Raw genomic sequence first — 15,798 nt, forward strand, 5'->3', positions numbered from 1 at the left:
CTCCTTTCTTTCCTGTAACAATACTGCCACCCTGGTACAGAAAGGCCCTCATCACCTTATTCCTGCAATACTGCAGTAGCCTACTGCCTGGTCTCCATAACTCAAGTCTCTCCTCACCCCAGTCCATCCCACATTTAGCTATCGAAGTGATTTTCTCTTTAAGCATCGGTCTGACCAAGTTACTCCTCTATTCAACAAACTCCAGTGATTTTTTTATTGTTTCCAAGAAAAAAAATGAAATCATCTGTTTGACTTTTAAAGCCCTTCACAGCTGGATCCCTTCCTATCTTCTTATACCTTACTCCCCAACATTTATTCCATGATCCAGTGACACTAGCCTCTTTGATCTTGTCATAAGATACTCCATTTCCTTCCTACATGAGTCTTCATTGTTTGTCCCTTGTGCCTAGAATTTTCTCCCTCCTCACTTCCATAGCTTTATTTAAGTCTTCCCTAAAATCTGATCTTCTATAAGAATCCTTTCCTAATCTCCCTTAATATTAAGGCCTTCCTTTTGAGTTTATCTCTAATTCATTCTATGTATATCTTGTTTATATAAAGTTACTTGCATGTTATCTCTTCCCACCCCCATTCCCTTACTGTGCTTTGCACGCAGTAAACCACGGTGATAGTATGGTGTTGGGAAACACACAAGATAATACAACACATGTGTATCTGTTATTGATCAATTCTCAAAACATATCAAAGCAGCTGGAAAAAAACAGAAAAGTTTTGCCAGTAAAATACTCTATATGACCATGGATTTTTTTTTCAAACCTGGCTTTCTGTTGCTCCTCTTCTTTTCTACCCTTTCCAGAATAGTTCCAAGTGAACTTCCTCACTTACAATAGTTGTTATGTACTTGAAATGTCTTTGAATTAAATAGACTTTTAATTTGCCCATTGAGAGTATTTGTACCACCAGAATTAAAGGACTATCAGGAGGAAAGAGCTTTGTAAAAGTAGAAGATACATCTATACCTATATCTATATCTATATGCACACACACACATATATATATATACACATATATACACACACATATATATACATATATATGTGTATGTATGTGTATATATATATATCTGTGTATACACACACACACACACACACACACACACACACACAGAGTTGCCAACACTAATGAAATCAAATCTGGACCATTCATTATAATTCCTCAAGGTTTTATAGTCTGTATGTAACTTGTCTGTGTTCTACCAATAATCCTCCAAAGAGGATCTGCTCGGTATGCCAGGAAGCCAAACAGATTCTTGAGAAATTCTTAGAAAGTGAAAATGCTCAGGCTTCCAACAACAGCAGCTAATGGCCCCTGGGTTTCTTTTTCATTGAAAAGCATGCCAAGCTTAAATGTAGAAAGCCCAATTGTGCAGGAACTTAACACACTTGAATTACCTTTACTCCTTTGTTTCCGTTTTTGTTTAGTCATTTCTGTCATGCCCAACTCTTTGTGACCCCATTTGGGGTTTTCTTGTCCAAGATACTGGAGTGGTCTGCTATTTCCTTCTCAAGCTCATTTTCACAGATGAGGAAACTGAGACAAACAGGGTTAAATGATTTGCCTAGGATCATACAGTTAGTGAGTACCTGAAGCTGGATTTTACTCCTCAGAAAGATGAGTCTTCCTGATTCCAAGCCTGTCATTCTATCCACTGTAGCACCCAACTGCCCCTTTTTTCTTTGTTAAGAAGGGATTAATCAAGCTCTGTCATGGATCAAAGTTCTTACCTCCAACCTGCACTGTAATATACAGGCCAATAAGGAGGGAGATAATAGGCCATATAGTAGAGTGGAGACTGCCCTGGATTTGGAGATAGAGAACCTGAGTTTGAATTCTGGCCCTCTTGCCTCCTTGACCTGGGACAAGCCATTTAATCTCTCTAAGGCTTCAGTTTCCTCATATATAACATGGAGGGGTTGGATTAGCACATCTCTTGACATTCCTTCTAGCTCTAAATCCTATGATTTAGTCCCATGTTCATGAAGATGAGATACAATCAGAAACTTTAGAATTCATTAATGAAAACATAAAGCAATCTAACTATGTAATTTATGAGGCTGGCTTCCTCTCCTATGAGGTAAGTACTTTCCAATATATTGTGAATTCAAGCTATATACTAAAATATATTACAACTTTACCGTCACTGATGTTTTAAATAATATTAGTAAAGGTGTGACATTTTTGTGGGTGGCTGACATAGAGTCTTTAATGCTACTGAACACTTTATGGCTATACATTAACATTAACTTTGGAAAGTATAACATAATGAAATTTTATAGCCAATTAAGTTGATGAGTCACTGTCAGCTTCTTAAACTCCTCATTTAGATGAATGAGAAAGTCAGAGATAAGGAAGCGAGGCATATACTCTGACTGTTGTAAAACTTTGTGACACCATGAAGTTGAAGTGTTATAGTATACAAGGGAGTGCATCATCAAAACATCTCAGAAATATTTTTATGCTTTCTTGGTTGAGAAATGGAGCTGGAATTTGAAGCTTTTCATTTGTCATGAATACCTTGCAAAAATTACTGGAAAGTGATCTAACCCAGCAATAGCACTTCTAGGGCTATATCCCAAAAAGATTATACAAATGGGAAAAGGACCCATATATACAAAAATATTCATGGCAGTTCTTTTTGTGGTGGCAAAGCATTGGAAATTGAGAGGATGCCCATCAATTGGGGAACGGCTGAACAAGTTGTGGTATATGAACGTAATGAATACTATTGTGCTATCAGAAATGATGAATAGGTTGACTTCAGAAAAACCTGGAAAGACTTGTATGGTCTGATGCTGAGTGAAGTAAGCAGAACCAAGAGAACATTGTACACAATAACAGCCACATTGTGCAATGACTAATATTGATAAACTTAACCCTTCGCAGCAATACAAGGACCTAAGACGTCTCTAAAGGCCTTGTTATGGAAAATGCTATCCACATCCAAAGAAAGAACTATGGAGTTTGAATGCAGATCGAAGCATATTATTTGCTATTTTTTTTCTCTTCTGTTGAGTTTTGTTTCTTCTTTGTGATGGTTCTTCCTATTGTTTCTAATTTTTACTTACAACATCACTAATGTGAAAATATGTTTAATAAGAAGGTATATGTATAGCCTATATCAAATTGTGTGCCATCTTGGGGAGGTAGGGGGAGAAAAATTTTAAACTCAAAAGCATATGGAAGTGATTGTTGATAAATCAAAATAAATTAATTTTTTTTAAAAAAGAAGATGGCTGCTCAAGGAAACCTCAGGACACTCATGGAGTCTTGAAGTCAGTGTTTTGATCTTCCCTGTCACCATAGTCATTTTTTACAGTCAGGATTTTGTTTGTTCATTTGCTCATTTTCCCAGTTTATTTCTTGACTTTTAACTTTATGTCAAAATTGGGCTTTGCTCCTGAGGGAGTCAAGGGGACACTGTCCCAAGCTTTAGGGGTTTTGTGCAACTGTTTTCAGAACTAGTACTGAGGGTTTGTAAGTTCTCAGTTGTTTCATGATGGTATGATGATCTGTGGGCTGAGAACTCTGAAAACCACTGCTATGCATTCAGTTGCCCCAAGGCCTTCTACTTTCTGGCTGGGGCATTGACTACACTGAACTGCACTCCATTCTCATCCTGATGTGACAAACCTTTCCTGCTGACTTAAGTTATCTTGGGCTGAAAAATTGTTTTACTCCATCCTTTTGTCAGTTCTGCTGCTCCAGAATTCATTTTAAGGCTTTATTTAAAGTTGTTTGAAGGGGAATTTAGGAGAGTTCAGGCAAGTCCCAGCCTATTCTTTGCCATCTTGACTCTGCCCCTGTCCTTATTTTTTAGTAAATCATTCATGAAAGATTTCTCCAACACACTTGAGGCTTCCTTCTGATTCTTTTAATGTCCTACTTCTAATTATTTGTCATGGTGTGAAGGTGATCCTTGGTCCTCAAAGTCTATGCCAGTGGATCTCAAGCTCTTTCAAATTCAAAAATGCTGGAAAAACTTTGAATGTGGTTCTAGCAAGGTGGAGCAGTGTATAGAACACTGGGCATAGAGTCAGGAAGATTTACCCTGGGCAAGTCATTCAAATGGTATCTGTGTCAGTTTCTTCTACACAGAATGAGGGTAATAATTGCTGCTTCTTCTCAGGGTTATTGTAAGAATCAAATGAGATAATACTTGTACAGCACTTAATGATACTTGACACATACTAACCAGTGAGTAAATACTTGCTCCCTTTCCTTCCACTTTTGATTTCTGAGGCTTAGCCTAAGTACAGAGGTAAACGTACTGGACACCTTGTGTTGAATTCTTTGACAATGACAGTGTATGAAACAAAACCACTTTTTTTCCCTTTACTATGGGTTGACTACTGTTCAAATAAGTCATTGTTACTTTCTTTTATAAAACTTGTATAGAAGTCTTTATTTGTAATATACTGTTGGTCATTTATTCTTTCCATTATCCCATTTCCCACTGACCTTTTTAGACTTAGTTTATGTAACTCACCTTTATGAATTACAAGTTCTATATAAATTAGACTGCATGCTTTATCTCATACTTGACATCTCATCACCCAAATCATTGCATTTGGTATACCCTCCATCCTCATTTTTACCTTTCAGAAGCCTTCACTTCTTTCATATCTCAACTTAGGTGTTACTTCCTCCATAAAGGATTCTCAGACACTCTCCCCACCACAATTGTTAGCATAAGAAAAATGAAGGGGAGACTACTATATATATATTTGTACACATGCTGTGTCCTAACAGTAGAATGTAAACTCTATTCGGTTGGTACCTTTGAATCCCTAGCACCAAGCTTAGTCCCTGGCACAAAGCAAACACTTAAATAAATTTTGTTAAGGTAAAAACATTGTGCAGTTTCCTAAGTGTAATTTTGTTTCCTCTTGTCTTATTTTGTTTTGGTCCCTGCCATAACATCTGTCCCAGATGTATGTGCTGATAATTAACAGTGCTTTGCACATTCAAGGGCATGCCATCATTTGGACACTATGATTTCTTCCTCCACTTGGGTTTTCCTTTGTGGATTGCTGTATTATCTTTTATCATTGGTTATGGATTTTATGAAGAAATCCTTTAGGTTTCGGGGATTCCATGTAGTTAAGACGTGTGGAATTAAGAACACCTGGAGTTAGAATCACCTCGAGAAGGGTACCATGTGTAGAGCATCCCTCTTCCATTTGGACTTTATAGAAGATATCTTCTATGACAATGATCCAAACAGAGAAAGTACAAAAATCTCTTTTGTGTCTCTGCACCTCCCAGTGAAATAACGCCTGCATTGTGGAATATGAATGTGTAGGGGAAAGTTGGCACAGATCCTTATTTTAGTTCACAAAGAGTTAGCTAATGGATACGTTGACATTTGCCCATGCATGAATATGTGGCTTTTTTTTTCTGAATTATTAAATTGGGCACCTTGACATTTCTACTTGTGTTTCTGTGATTAAAAATCAGGTAGTGGAAAGAATGCTGGATTGAAACTTTAAAAATCTGGTTTCTGGTCCTATTTGTGCCACTATGTAGCAATTCATTTCACCTCTCTAAGCCTCAGTTTCCCCATCAGTAAAGTCAGAAGATCAGATGAGATTAACTCTAAAACTCCTTCCTCCTCTAAAATTGTTTCTTTCAAATATAAAATGTTAATTTCCAAACTAAAAGCAATCTCCTATGTCAATTCTGAGCATTGAATATGCCTTCATATGAATACAATTATACTATGTGACACTAACTTTGATAGATCTACATGTCTTTAATGGAAAATTAAAATGGAAAATAGAGTGTGAGAAGAAAGTAAATTGGCTGATTCCTCTGAAGATAAATAGGGTTCACTTAGAGAAATATTCCATTATAAGTTCTAGGATTGGGGGAGAAGGCTCCAAAAATGGCACATTCTAAATAAGAACTGATATGAGAAAAATGACCATACTTTGAGCATACTAATTAAATGATGTTAATAGAACAGATATGGATAGGAAGAATGACACAGCCAACACATCTTACTTAAAAGGTCAGGCCACAAGCAAAATATTATGTAATTACAAAATGTAAAATATTCTGATATTCAATAAGCTTGACACAGAGATGTATAGTTTCTCTACCTTTATTATTTCATTGTGAACTTTGTTCCCTTCCAAGGAAGTAATTTTCCCCATTTTGCCAAAGTAAAAATTCAAAATACAGTTGAAAAACCTGTCTCAGTCTAGTACCATAGTACTTAGGAATAAAATGTGGTAATTTTAGTTTGTCTCAATAAGTATTCTAAAAATGCTGGAAGCTGGAGCCGTACTTTTTTCTCTTTATTTGCACTGAATACAGTATATGAGTGCACAGGTTAAGAATAAGGTGAGCAGATTTTATTTTTCATTCCTCCCTCTTCTTTCCTTCCTTCTCTCCACAGGATTAGAACGAATTGCCCGGGATTCCTCCTATGAGCAAGAAGGAAAAGTCCAGTTCGTAATTGATGCAGTATATTCCATGGCTTATGCACTTCATAATATGCATAAAGATCTCTGTCCTGGGTACATTGGTCTTTGTCCACGAATGAGCACAATTGATGGTAAAGAGCTCCTTAGTTATATTCGGGCTGTAAACTTTAATGGTAAGTTATACATGCTTATTTATTTGTCTTTTTTTTTTTAACGCTTCAGAATGATGGGGTATATTTTTTCTTCCCTATATATAGAAGACACTTTCAGGCACAGTGGAAAGCACAGGATTAGAAAGAATTCTCTTTTTAATCAGAAGTGTGAGTTTTTCCACCTGCTTTTAAATCCTGAGCATATTTTTTTAATGCTGCCATTAAGCTGCTCCTGAAACAAGCAGAAGCTAAAAATAAGCTCCTGTCAATCAAACTATTCTACTTAAAATTACTATTTCAGAAGTAACTTGGAGAGCTTATATAGGACTATTGACAACAGATTAAATTCCTTTTGAATGTTTTGTTCATGTCATTATTAGAGAGGCAATTGTAGACTCTCTGTTTTGAAACCAATTCTGAGCGTCTTAAACACAAGATTGTCTTGAGAAAGTTGATTGATTTGGAGTTTGTATTTGCATATTTAAGAAGATGTTGCTTAGTCTATGTAAGACTTCCAGTCTTCTTTCACTTTGTTTTTCACTTAGTAATTCAGTCAATTTGAAGCCAGAACTGCATCTTTATTTTTTCCAATTTTTAACATTTTTATTTAAAGTTTTGAGTTCCAAATTCTATATCTGCCCTTCCCCTTCCCTGAGATGATAAGTAATCAGATATAGGATATACATGTGCAATTATATAAAACATTTCTACTTTAGTCATTTTGTGCAATAAGACTTGAATAAAAGAAAAAAAGAAAGTAAAAAATAGCAAGCATCATTCTGTATTCAATCAATATTGGTTCATTCTCTGGAGGCTGATAGTATGCTTCATCTTTAGTCCTTTGGGATTGTCTTAGATCATTGTATTGCTGAAAATAGCTAAGTCATTCACAGGTCTTTATCAAACAATATTGCTGTTACTGTATACAATGTTCTTTTGCTTCTGTTCACTTCACTATGCATCAGTTCATGTAAGTCTTCCTAGGTTTTCCTGAAATCATCCTGCTTGTCATTTCTTATAGCACAGTAATATTCCATTATAATCGTATATCACAGCTTGCTTAGCCATTCCACAGTTGAAGGGCATCACTTTGATTTCCAATTCTTAGCCACCACAAAAAGAACTGCTATAAATATTTTTGTACAAATAGGTCGTTTTCCCTTTTTTTTTTGGATGTTTTTGGGATATAGACTTAGCAGTGGTAGGTATTGTTGGTTCAAACAGTATGCACAGTTTTGGAGCCCTTTGGACATAGTTCCAAATTGTTCTCCAGAATGGTTGGATCAGTTCACAACTCCAGCAATAGTGCTTTAGTATCTCAGTTTTCACATATAACATCTAGCATTTGTCATTTTCCTTTTCTATTACATTAGTCAATCTGATAGGTGTGAAGTGATACCTCAGAATTGTTTTAATTTGCATTTCTCTGATCAGTAGTGATTTAGAGCATTTTTTATATGACTATAGATAGCTTTGATTTCTTTGTCTGAAAACTGCCTATTTATATTCTTCAACCATTATCAATTGGGGAATGACTTGTATTTTTATAAATTTTACTCAGTTCTTTACATATTTGAGAAATGAGGCTTTTATCACACATACTTGTGAAATCCCCCCCCCCAGTTTTCTACTTTCTTTATAATTTTGTTTGCATTGGTTTTGTTTATGCAATTTAAAAAATATTTATATAATCCAAATGATCTATTTTACATTTTGTAATGCTCTCTATGTCTTCCTTGGTCCTAAATTCTTCCCTTATCCATAAATCTGACAGATAAACTATTCCATTCTCTCTTAATTTGTTTATGGTATCACCCTTTATGTGTAAATCATGTACCCATTTTAACCTTATCTTGGTATATGGTGTGAGGTGTTGGTTTATACCAAGTTTCTGCCAGTTTTCCCAGTTTTCCACTTTTCCCAGTTTTTGTCAAACAATTAGTTTTTGTTCCAAAAGCTTGCATCTTTGGGTTTATCATACACTAGCTTACTATGGTCATTTACTAGAATGTAATTTGTACTTATTCTATTCCACTGATTCACCATTCTATTTTTTTTGCACCAAATAAAAAGGTTCAATTTATAATGAGTTCTAGTTATATTTCTCCCTATGAAACAGTTAATATTAAATCATCAAATAACTTTCTTATATCTTGCAATTTTGGGTTATAAAAATAGGTTTAAATTCAGTATTTTTCCCACCACTTCCCCAACATTCTCCCCACTCCAAGCTACATGAATGCTGGGGTATATCATAATCCATGCACAGACAAAAAGTCCATTGCATTAAACAATCCATTCACAGGTCTTTGACAGTTACTACAGATGCATAATGACCTGTGCTCAGAAATGGGTCGGAGGAAAGAATGGTCTGGATTGCCTTTGAGAAAGTGAAGGGCATTTTTTAATAATCCCAAATTTTCCCCTCACATACCACTAATGTTCTCACAGGTAGCTATGATTCATGGAACACTAAGAGCTCCCCTCAAAAATCAAAGTGAGATTGCACTAAGGATAGGTAGAAAGGCAAGTGTTAGCTTTAATTCAAGTACTCATAATTTCATTGATGGAGACTGGTACAGACTGCAACTTACCTTCAACTCAGTAGAAAGATTTTTATCAGAGTTGTCTGAGGCTCAGCAGTTATAAGACTTGCTCATGTAACAGAGATAGTATGAGATGGGATTTGAAACTAGGTCCACCTGACTTTCTGTTTTTAAAAATTAATTAATTAATTTTCAGTTTTCAACATTCACTTCCACAAGATTTTGAGTTCCAAATTTTCTCTCCATCACTCCCCTCCCCCCTCAATCCATGATGGTATACATTCTGAATGCCCCTTCCTCTAATCTCCTCTCCCTTCTATCATCCCCTTCCTTCTCTTATCCCCTTCCCTTTCTATTTTCCTGTAGGGCACGATAAATTTCTGAACCCCATTGCCTGTATGTCTTATTTTCCAGTTACATGTAAGAACAATTTTTAACATTCATTTTTAAAACTTTGAGTTCTAAATTCTCTCCCTCCCCACCCACCCTCATTGAAAAGGCAAACAATTTCATGTAGGTTATACATGTGTAGTTATGCAAAACACTTCCATGATAGTCATGTTGTGAAAGACTAACTAAATTTCCCTCCATCCTATCCTGCCTCCCTGCCCCTATTTATTCTATTCTCTCCTTTGACCCTGTCCCTCCTCAAAGGTGTTTGCTTCTGATTACCCCCTGCCCAAATCTGCCCTCCTTTCTATCATTCCCCCTCTCTTATCCTCTTCCCCCATATTTTTCTCTAGGTAAGATAGATTTCCATGCCCAATTTAGTGTGTATGTTATTCCCTCCTTAAGCCAAATACTGTAAGAGTAAGATTCACTCATTCCTTCTCACCTCCCATTTCTTCCCCTCCACTGTAAAAGCTTTTTCTTGTTTCTTTTATGTAAGATAATTTACCCCATTTTCCTTCTCCCAGTACAATCTTCTCTCATTTCTTAATTTTATTTTTTAGATATCGTCCCTGCATATTTAGCTCACCCTGTGACCTCTGTCTCTCTCTCTCTCCCTCTCTCTCTCTCTCTCTCTCTCTCTCTCTCTCTCTCTCCTCTCTATCTGTCTATCTATCATCTATCTATACCTCTATATATGTATATATACACATACATAGATATAGATATAGATATAGATATAGATATAGATATAGATATATACTACCCTAATACTGAGAAAGGTCTCATGAGTTACAAATACCATCTTTCCATGTAGGAATGTAAATAGTTCAATCTTAATAATTTTAATAAGTCTTTTATGATTTCTACTTCCTGTTTACCTTTTCATGCTTCTCTTGAGTCTTGAATTAGAAAATCAAATTTTCTATTCAGCTCTGGTATTTTCATCAAGAATGCTTGAAAGTCCTGTATTTCAATGAATTTCCATTTCCCCCCCTGAAGGATTATACTCAGTTTTTCTGGGTAGGTGATTCTTGGTTTTAAACCCAGCTCCTTTGACTTCCAGTATATCATATTCCAAGCTTTCTGATTCTTTAATGTAGAAGCTGCTAAGTCTTGTGTTATCTTGAATATGTTTCCACAATACTTGAATTGTTTCTCTCTGACTGCTTGCGATATTTTCTCCTTGACCTGGGAACTCTGGAATTTGGCTATAATATTCCTAGGAGTTTTCCTCTGGGGATCTCTTTCAGGAGGTGATTGGTGGATTCTTTCAATTTCTATTTTACCCTCTGGTTCTAGAATAGCAGGGCAGTTTTCCTTGATAATTTCTTGAAAGATGATGTCTAAGCTCTTTTTTTGATTATGGCTTTCAGGTAGTCCAATAATTTTTAAATTCTCTCTCCTGGATCTATTTTCCAGGTCAGTTGTTTTTCCAATGAGATATTTCACATTGTCTTATTTTTTTTTTCATTCTTTTGGTTTTGTTTTATAATTTCTTGATTTCTCATAGAGTCATTAGCTTCTCATTTGTTCTATTCTGATTTTTAAGGAATTATTTTCTTCAGTGAGCCTTTGGACCTCCTTTTCATTTGGCCAATTTTATTTTTTTAAGACATTCTTCTCCTCATTGGCTTTTTGGACCTCTTTTGCCATTTGAGTTAGTCTAACTTTTAAAATATTATTTTCTTCAGTAATTTTAGGCAGAATTATCATTTTTATTATATTGGCTCAGCCTACCCATGAGAAATTAATATTTTCTGAATTATTTAGATTTGACTTTATTTTGTGAGAAGTGTTTTATAATTGTGTTCATATAGTTTCTGGGTTTGTCTTGGCAGGTAGACTCCCAAGTATTTTACATTGTCTACAGTTATTTTACATGAAATTTCTCTTTCTATCTCTTGTTGCTGGACTTAGCTGGTAATATATAGAAATGCTGATGATGTATCCTGCAAGTTTGCTCAAGTTGTTAATAACTTCAAGTAGTATTTTAGTTGATTCTCTAGGATTTTCTAATTATATCATCATATTATCTGAAAGAATGACAGTTTTGTTTCCTCATTGCTTATTCTAATTCATTTAATTTCTTTTTCTTTTTGCTATAGCTAACATTGCTAATATAGTATTAAATAATAGAGGTGATAATGGGCATCCTTGCTTCACCCCTGATTGTACTAGGAAAACTTTTTTTTTATCCTTGATACAGATAGTTCTTGCTGATGGTTTTAGATAAATATTACTTATCATTTTAAGAGAAGCTCCATTTGCTGCTATGCTCTTTAGTGTTTTTGATAGGAATGTTGTATTTTGTCATAAACTTTTCCTGCATCTATTGAGATTATCATATGAGTTCTGTTGCTTTTGTTATTGATATGGTCAATTGTGCTGAACACTTTCCTAATATTGAACCAACCCTCATTCCTGGTATATATCCCACCTGGTCACAGTGTATGATCCTTGTGATGTGTTGCCATAATCTCTTTGCTAGTAATTTATTTAAAATTTTTGCATCAGTATTCATTAGGGAAGTTGGTCTATAATTTTCATTCTCTGTGTTGGCTCATCTTGGTTTAGGTATCAGTATCATATTGGTGTCATTAAAGGAATTTGGTATGACTCCTTCCTTGCCTATTTTTTCCAAATATTTTATATAGTATTCAGATTAATTGTTCTTTAAATGTTCGGTAAAATTCTGTTATGAACCCATCTGCTCCTGGGGATTTTTTCTTAAGGAGTTCATTGATGATGTGTTCAATTTTTTTTTCTAAGATTGAGTTATATAAGTATTTTATTTCTTCTTCTGTTAATCTGAGTAATTTATATTTTTTTGTTAGATGTTCATCCATTTCAAATTTATTGGCATCTAATTGGGCAAAATAACTCCTAATAGTTGTCTTAATTTACTTATCATTGGTGGTGAATTTACCCCTTCTATTTTTGATACTAGTAATTTGGTTTTCTTGTTTCCTTTTTTAAAAAATCAAATTAACCAGTGGTTTATCTATTTTATTGTTTTTTTCCATAAAACCAGCTTCTAGTTTTATTTATTAGTCTTATGGTTATCTTACTTTCAGTTTTATTAATCCCACCTTTGATTTTCAGGATTTCCAATTTGGTGTTTAATTTGGGATTTTTAATTTTTTTTTCTAGCTTTTTAGTTGCATGCCCAATTCGTTGATCTGCTTTTTCTCTATTTTATTGTTGTAAACAATTAGAGATATAAATTTTCACATAAGTACTGTTTTGGCTGCATCTCATAAATTTTGGTATGTTGTCTCATTGTTGTTATTTTCTTTAATGAAATTATTGATTGTTTCTGATTTGTTCTTTGACCCACTTGTTTTTTAGGATTAGATTATTTGATTTCTAATTAATTTTAATCTGTCTTTTGATTGCCTATTATTGAATGTAAGTTTTATTGAATTATGATCTGAAAAGATGTGTTTACTATTTCTGCTTTTCTACATTTGATTATGAGGTTTTCATGTAGCAATACATGGTCAATTTTTTATTTAGGTGCCATGTACTCCTGAGAAAAAGGTAAATTCCTTTCTATTTCCATTCAGTTTTCTCAAAGAGATCTATCATATCTAACTTTTCCAGAATTTTATTTACCTCCTTAACTTCTTTCTTGTTTATTTTTTGGTTAGATTCTTATAGTTCTGAGATGGGAAAGTTGTCCTTCATTAGTATACTTTTATTATCTGTTTCCTCCTATAACTCATTCAACTTCTTCAAAACTTTAGATGCTATACCATTTTATGCATAGATGTTTAGTGTTGATATGACTTCATTGTCTATAGTACCTTGCAGCAAGATATAGTTTTCTTCTTTATCTCTTTTAATTAGATCTTTTTTTGCTTTTGCTTCATCTGAGATCATGATTGTTCCCCTGCTTTCTTTACTTGAGCTGAAGCATAATAGATTCAGCTTCAGCCCTTTACTTTGACCCTTTGTGTATCTCTGTTTTAAATGTGTTTCTTGTAAACAGCCTATTGTAGAATTCTGGTTTTTAATCTGTTCTGCTATCCACTTTATGTTTTATGGGTGAGTTCATCCCATTCATATTTATAGTTATGATAACTGTTTATTTCCCTCCATCCTACTTTTCACTCTTTCACTTACCCCCTACTCCTTCCCTTCTCACAAGTATTTTACTTCTGATCACTACCTTCCCCATTATAGCCTCTCTTTTATAAATTCCCCCCTCTTCTCTTATCCATGTCCCTTTTTTACTTCCTTACAGAGTAACATAAATTTCTATATCCAACTTAGTGCGTATGCTATTTCCTCTTTGAGCCGATTTTGACAAGAGTAAGGTTTAACTTTCTTTGCCACCCTCCCATCCTCCCATCCAGTATAATTGTTCTCTAATATGTCTTTTATGTGGCATAATTTACCCCATTCAGTCTCCCCCCTCCTTCTTCCAGTGCAATTTTCTTTCTCACTCCTTTATTTTGTTTTTTGGGGTATCATTCCATCAAAGTCACTTTCTATCCATACCTTCTTATACATATATTCCTTGTAATTGCTTTTCTAATAATTAAGTTGTTAAAAGTTACAACTATCATCTTGTCATATACAAATGTAAACAGTTTAACATTATTGAATTTATGTTTTCTCTTTTTGGTTTCTTTTTTACCTTTTTATGTTTCCCTTGAGTATTTTATTTGAAAGTCAATTTTTTTCAGCTCTGGTCTTTTAATTAGAAATGCTTGAAGTCCTCTATTTAGTTAAATATCTAATCGCCTATCCCCAAAAGATTATATTCAGTTTTGCTGGCTAAGTAATTTTTGGTTGTAATCCTAACTCCTTTGCCTTCTGGTATATCATATTCCAAGCCCTCTGTTCTTTAATGTGGAAGCTGCCAAATCCTTGTAATCCTGACTATAGCTCCACAATATTTGAATTGTTTCTTTTTAGTTGTTTGCAATGCTTTCTCTTTGATCTGTGAGTTCTGGAATTTGGCTATGATGTTCCTGGAAGTTTTCATTTTGAGATCTCTTTCAGGCAGTGATCAGTGGATTCTTTCACCTTCGATTTTGTCCTCTGGTTCTAATATATCAGGGAAGTTTCTTTGAGAATTTCTCAAAAGATGTCTGGGATTTTTTTTTTTTTTGGATCATAGCTTTCAGGCAGTCCAATAATTCTTATATCATGTCTCCTGGATATATTTTCTAGGTCTGTTGTTTCTCCAATGAGAAATTTCACATTTTCTCTTATATCTTTGCTTTTTTTGCTTTTTTTAATTTAATGTCTCATAGAGTTATTAGTTTCCACTTGTTCAATTCTAATTTTTAAGGAATTATTTTCTTCAGTAAGCTTTTGTATACCCTTTTTCATTTGGCCGATTCTATTTTTTGAGGAGTTATTTTCCTCAGTAAATTTTTGCTTATCTTTTCTCATGCTATTGTCTCTATTTTCATGATTCTCTTGCCTCACACTTATTTATTTTCCCAATTTTTCTTCTACTTCTCTAATTTGCTTTTTAAAATCATTTAAAAGCTCTTCCAGGAATTCTTTTTGGGCTTGAGACTAAATCAGATTTTTCTTTGCGGCTTCATGTGTAGCCATTTTGACACTATTGTTCTCTTCTAAATTTATGTCTTAATCTTCCTAATACCATAGTGGTTTTCCATAGTCAAGCTCTTCTGTTTTGTTTTTGCTTTTGCTCATTTTCCTGCCTTTTTTGTGACTTGGTGTTTTTATGTGGGACTTGGGGTCTAGTTCTACACTGTCTCAAGCTTTTTGTGATAGGGCTCTGGGTCTTACTGCTAGCTTTTGTTGTACTTCAGGGCTTAGCTGTTTGCTTTCTCTGGAGGGTGGGCTTATCTTATGGCTTATACTGGGGTGGGGGCTCCCTATTGGCCTTCCCTAGGTATGGCGTTTAGCTGATTGCCTGCTCCAGGGGTGGGGCCTTGCTTCTGGGTTGCTTTGGTAACAGAGTGTTTCTGGTGGCTGGCCCTAGAAGAGGGATCTTGTTGCTGGTCTGCCCCAGGGGTGGGGCCCTGCTGCTGGGTTGCTATGGAAACAAGGTCTCTCTGTTGGTAGGCCCCACATGCAGGGTCTCCCTGTTTGATAGCCCTGGGGTAGTGCTTCACTACTGGTCAGCCATGGGGTCAAGGCCTAGTTGGTGACTTGCGCTGAGGGTGAGGTCTTGCTGTATTGTACAGACTGCTCCCTTGCATAGGGGGCTGCTGTCTAACAGGAGGGTGGGGCCTCATTGATGGATTACTCAAGGTTTGGAGTCTTGTTGCA

The 15,798-nt window shown here is 35.1% G+C and overlaps 1 protein-coding gene across 1 annotated transcript in view; it reads left to right on the plus strand.

Moving 5' to 3' along the window:
- The window catches only part of GRM8 (glutamate metabotropic receptor 8), an 886,817-nt gene that overhangs the window by 531,030 nt on the left and 339,989 nt on the right, over positions 1 to 15,798 (plus strand). Inside the window, 1 exon segment of the mRNA XM_021002389.2 lies at positions 6,422 to 6,622. Within this exon segment, the coding sequence (XP_020858048.2) occupies positions 6,422 to 6,622 (201 nt within the window).

The sequence above is a fragment of the Phascolarctos cinereus genome, unplaced genomic scaffold (genome assembly GCF_003287225.1).
Source record: "Phascolarctos cinereus isolate Bilbo 61053 unplaced genomic scaffold, phaCin_HiC Scaffold_1;HRSCAF=81, whole genome shotgun sequence".
Lineage (NCBI taxonomy): Eukaryota > Metazoa > Chordata > Mammalia > Diprotodontia > Phascolarctidae > Phascolarctos > Phascolarctos cinereus.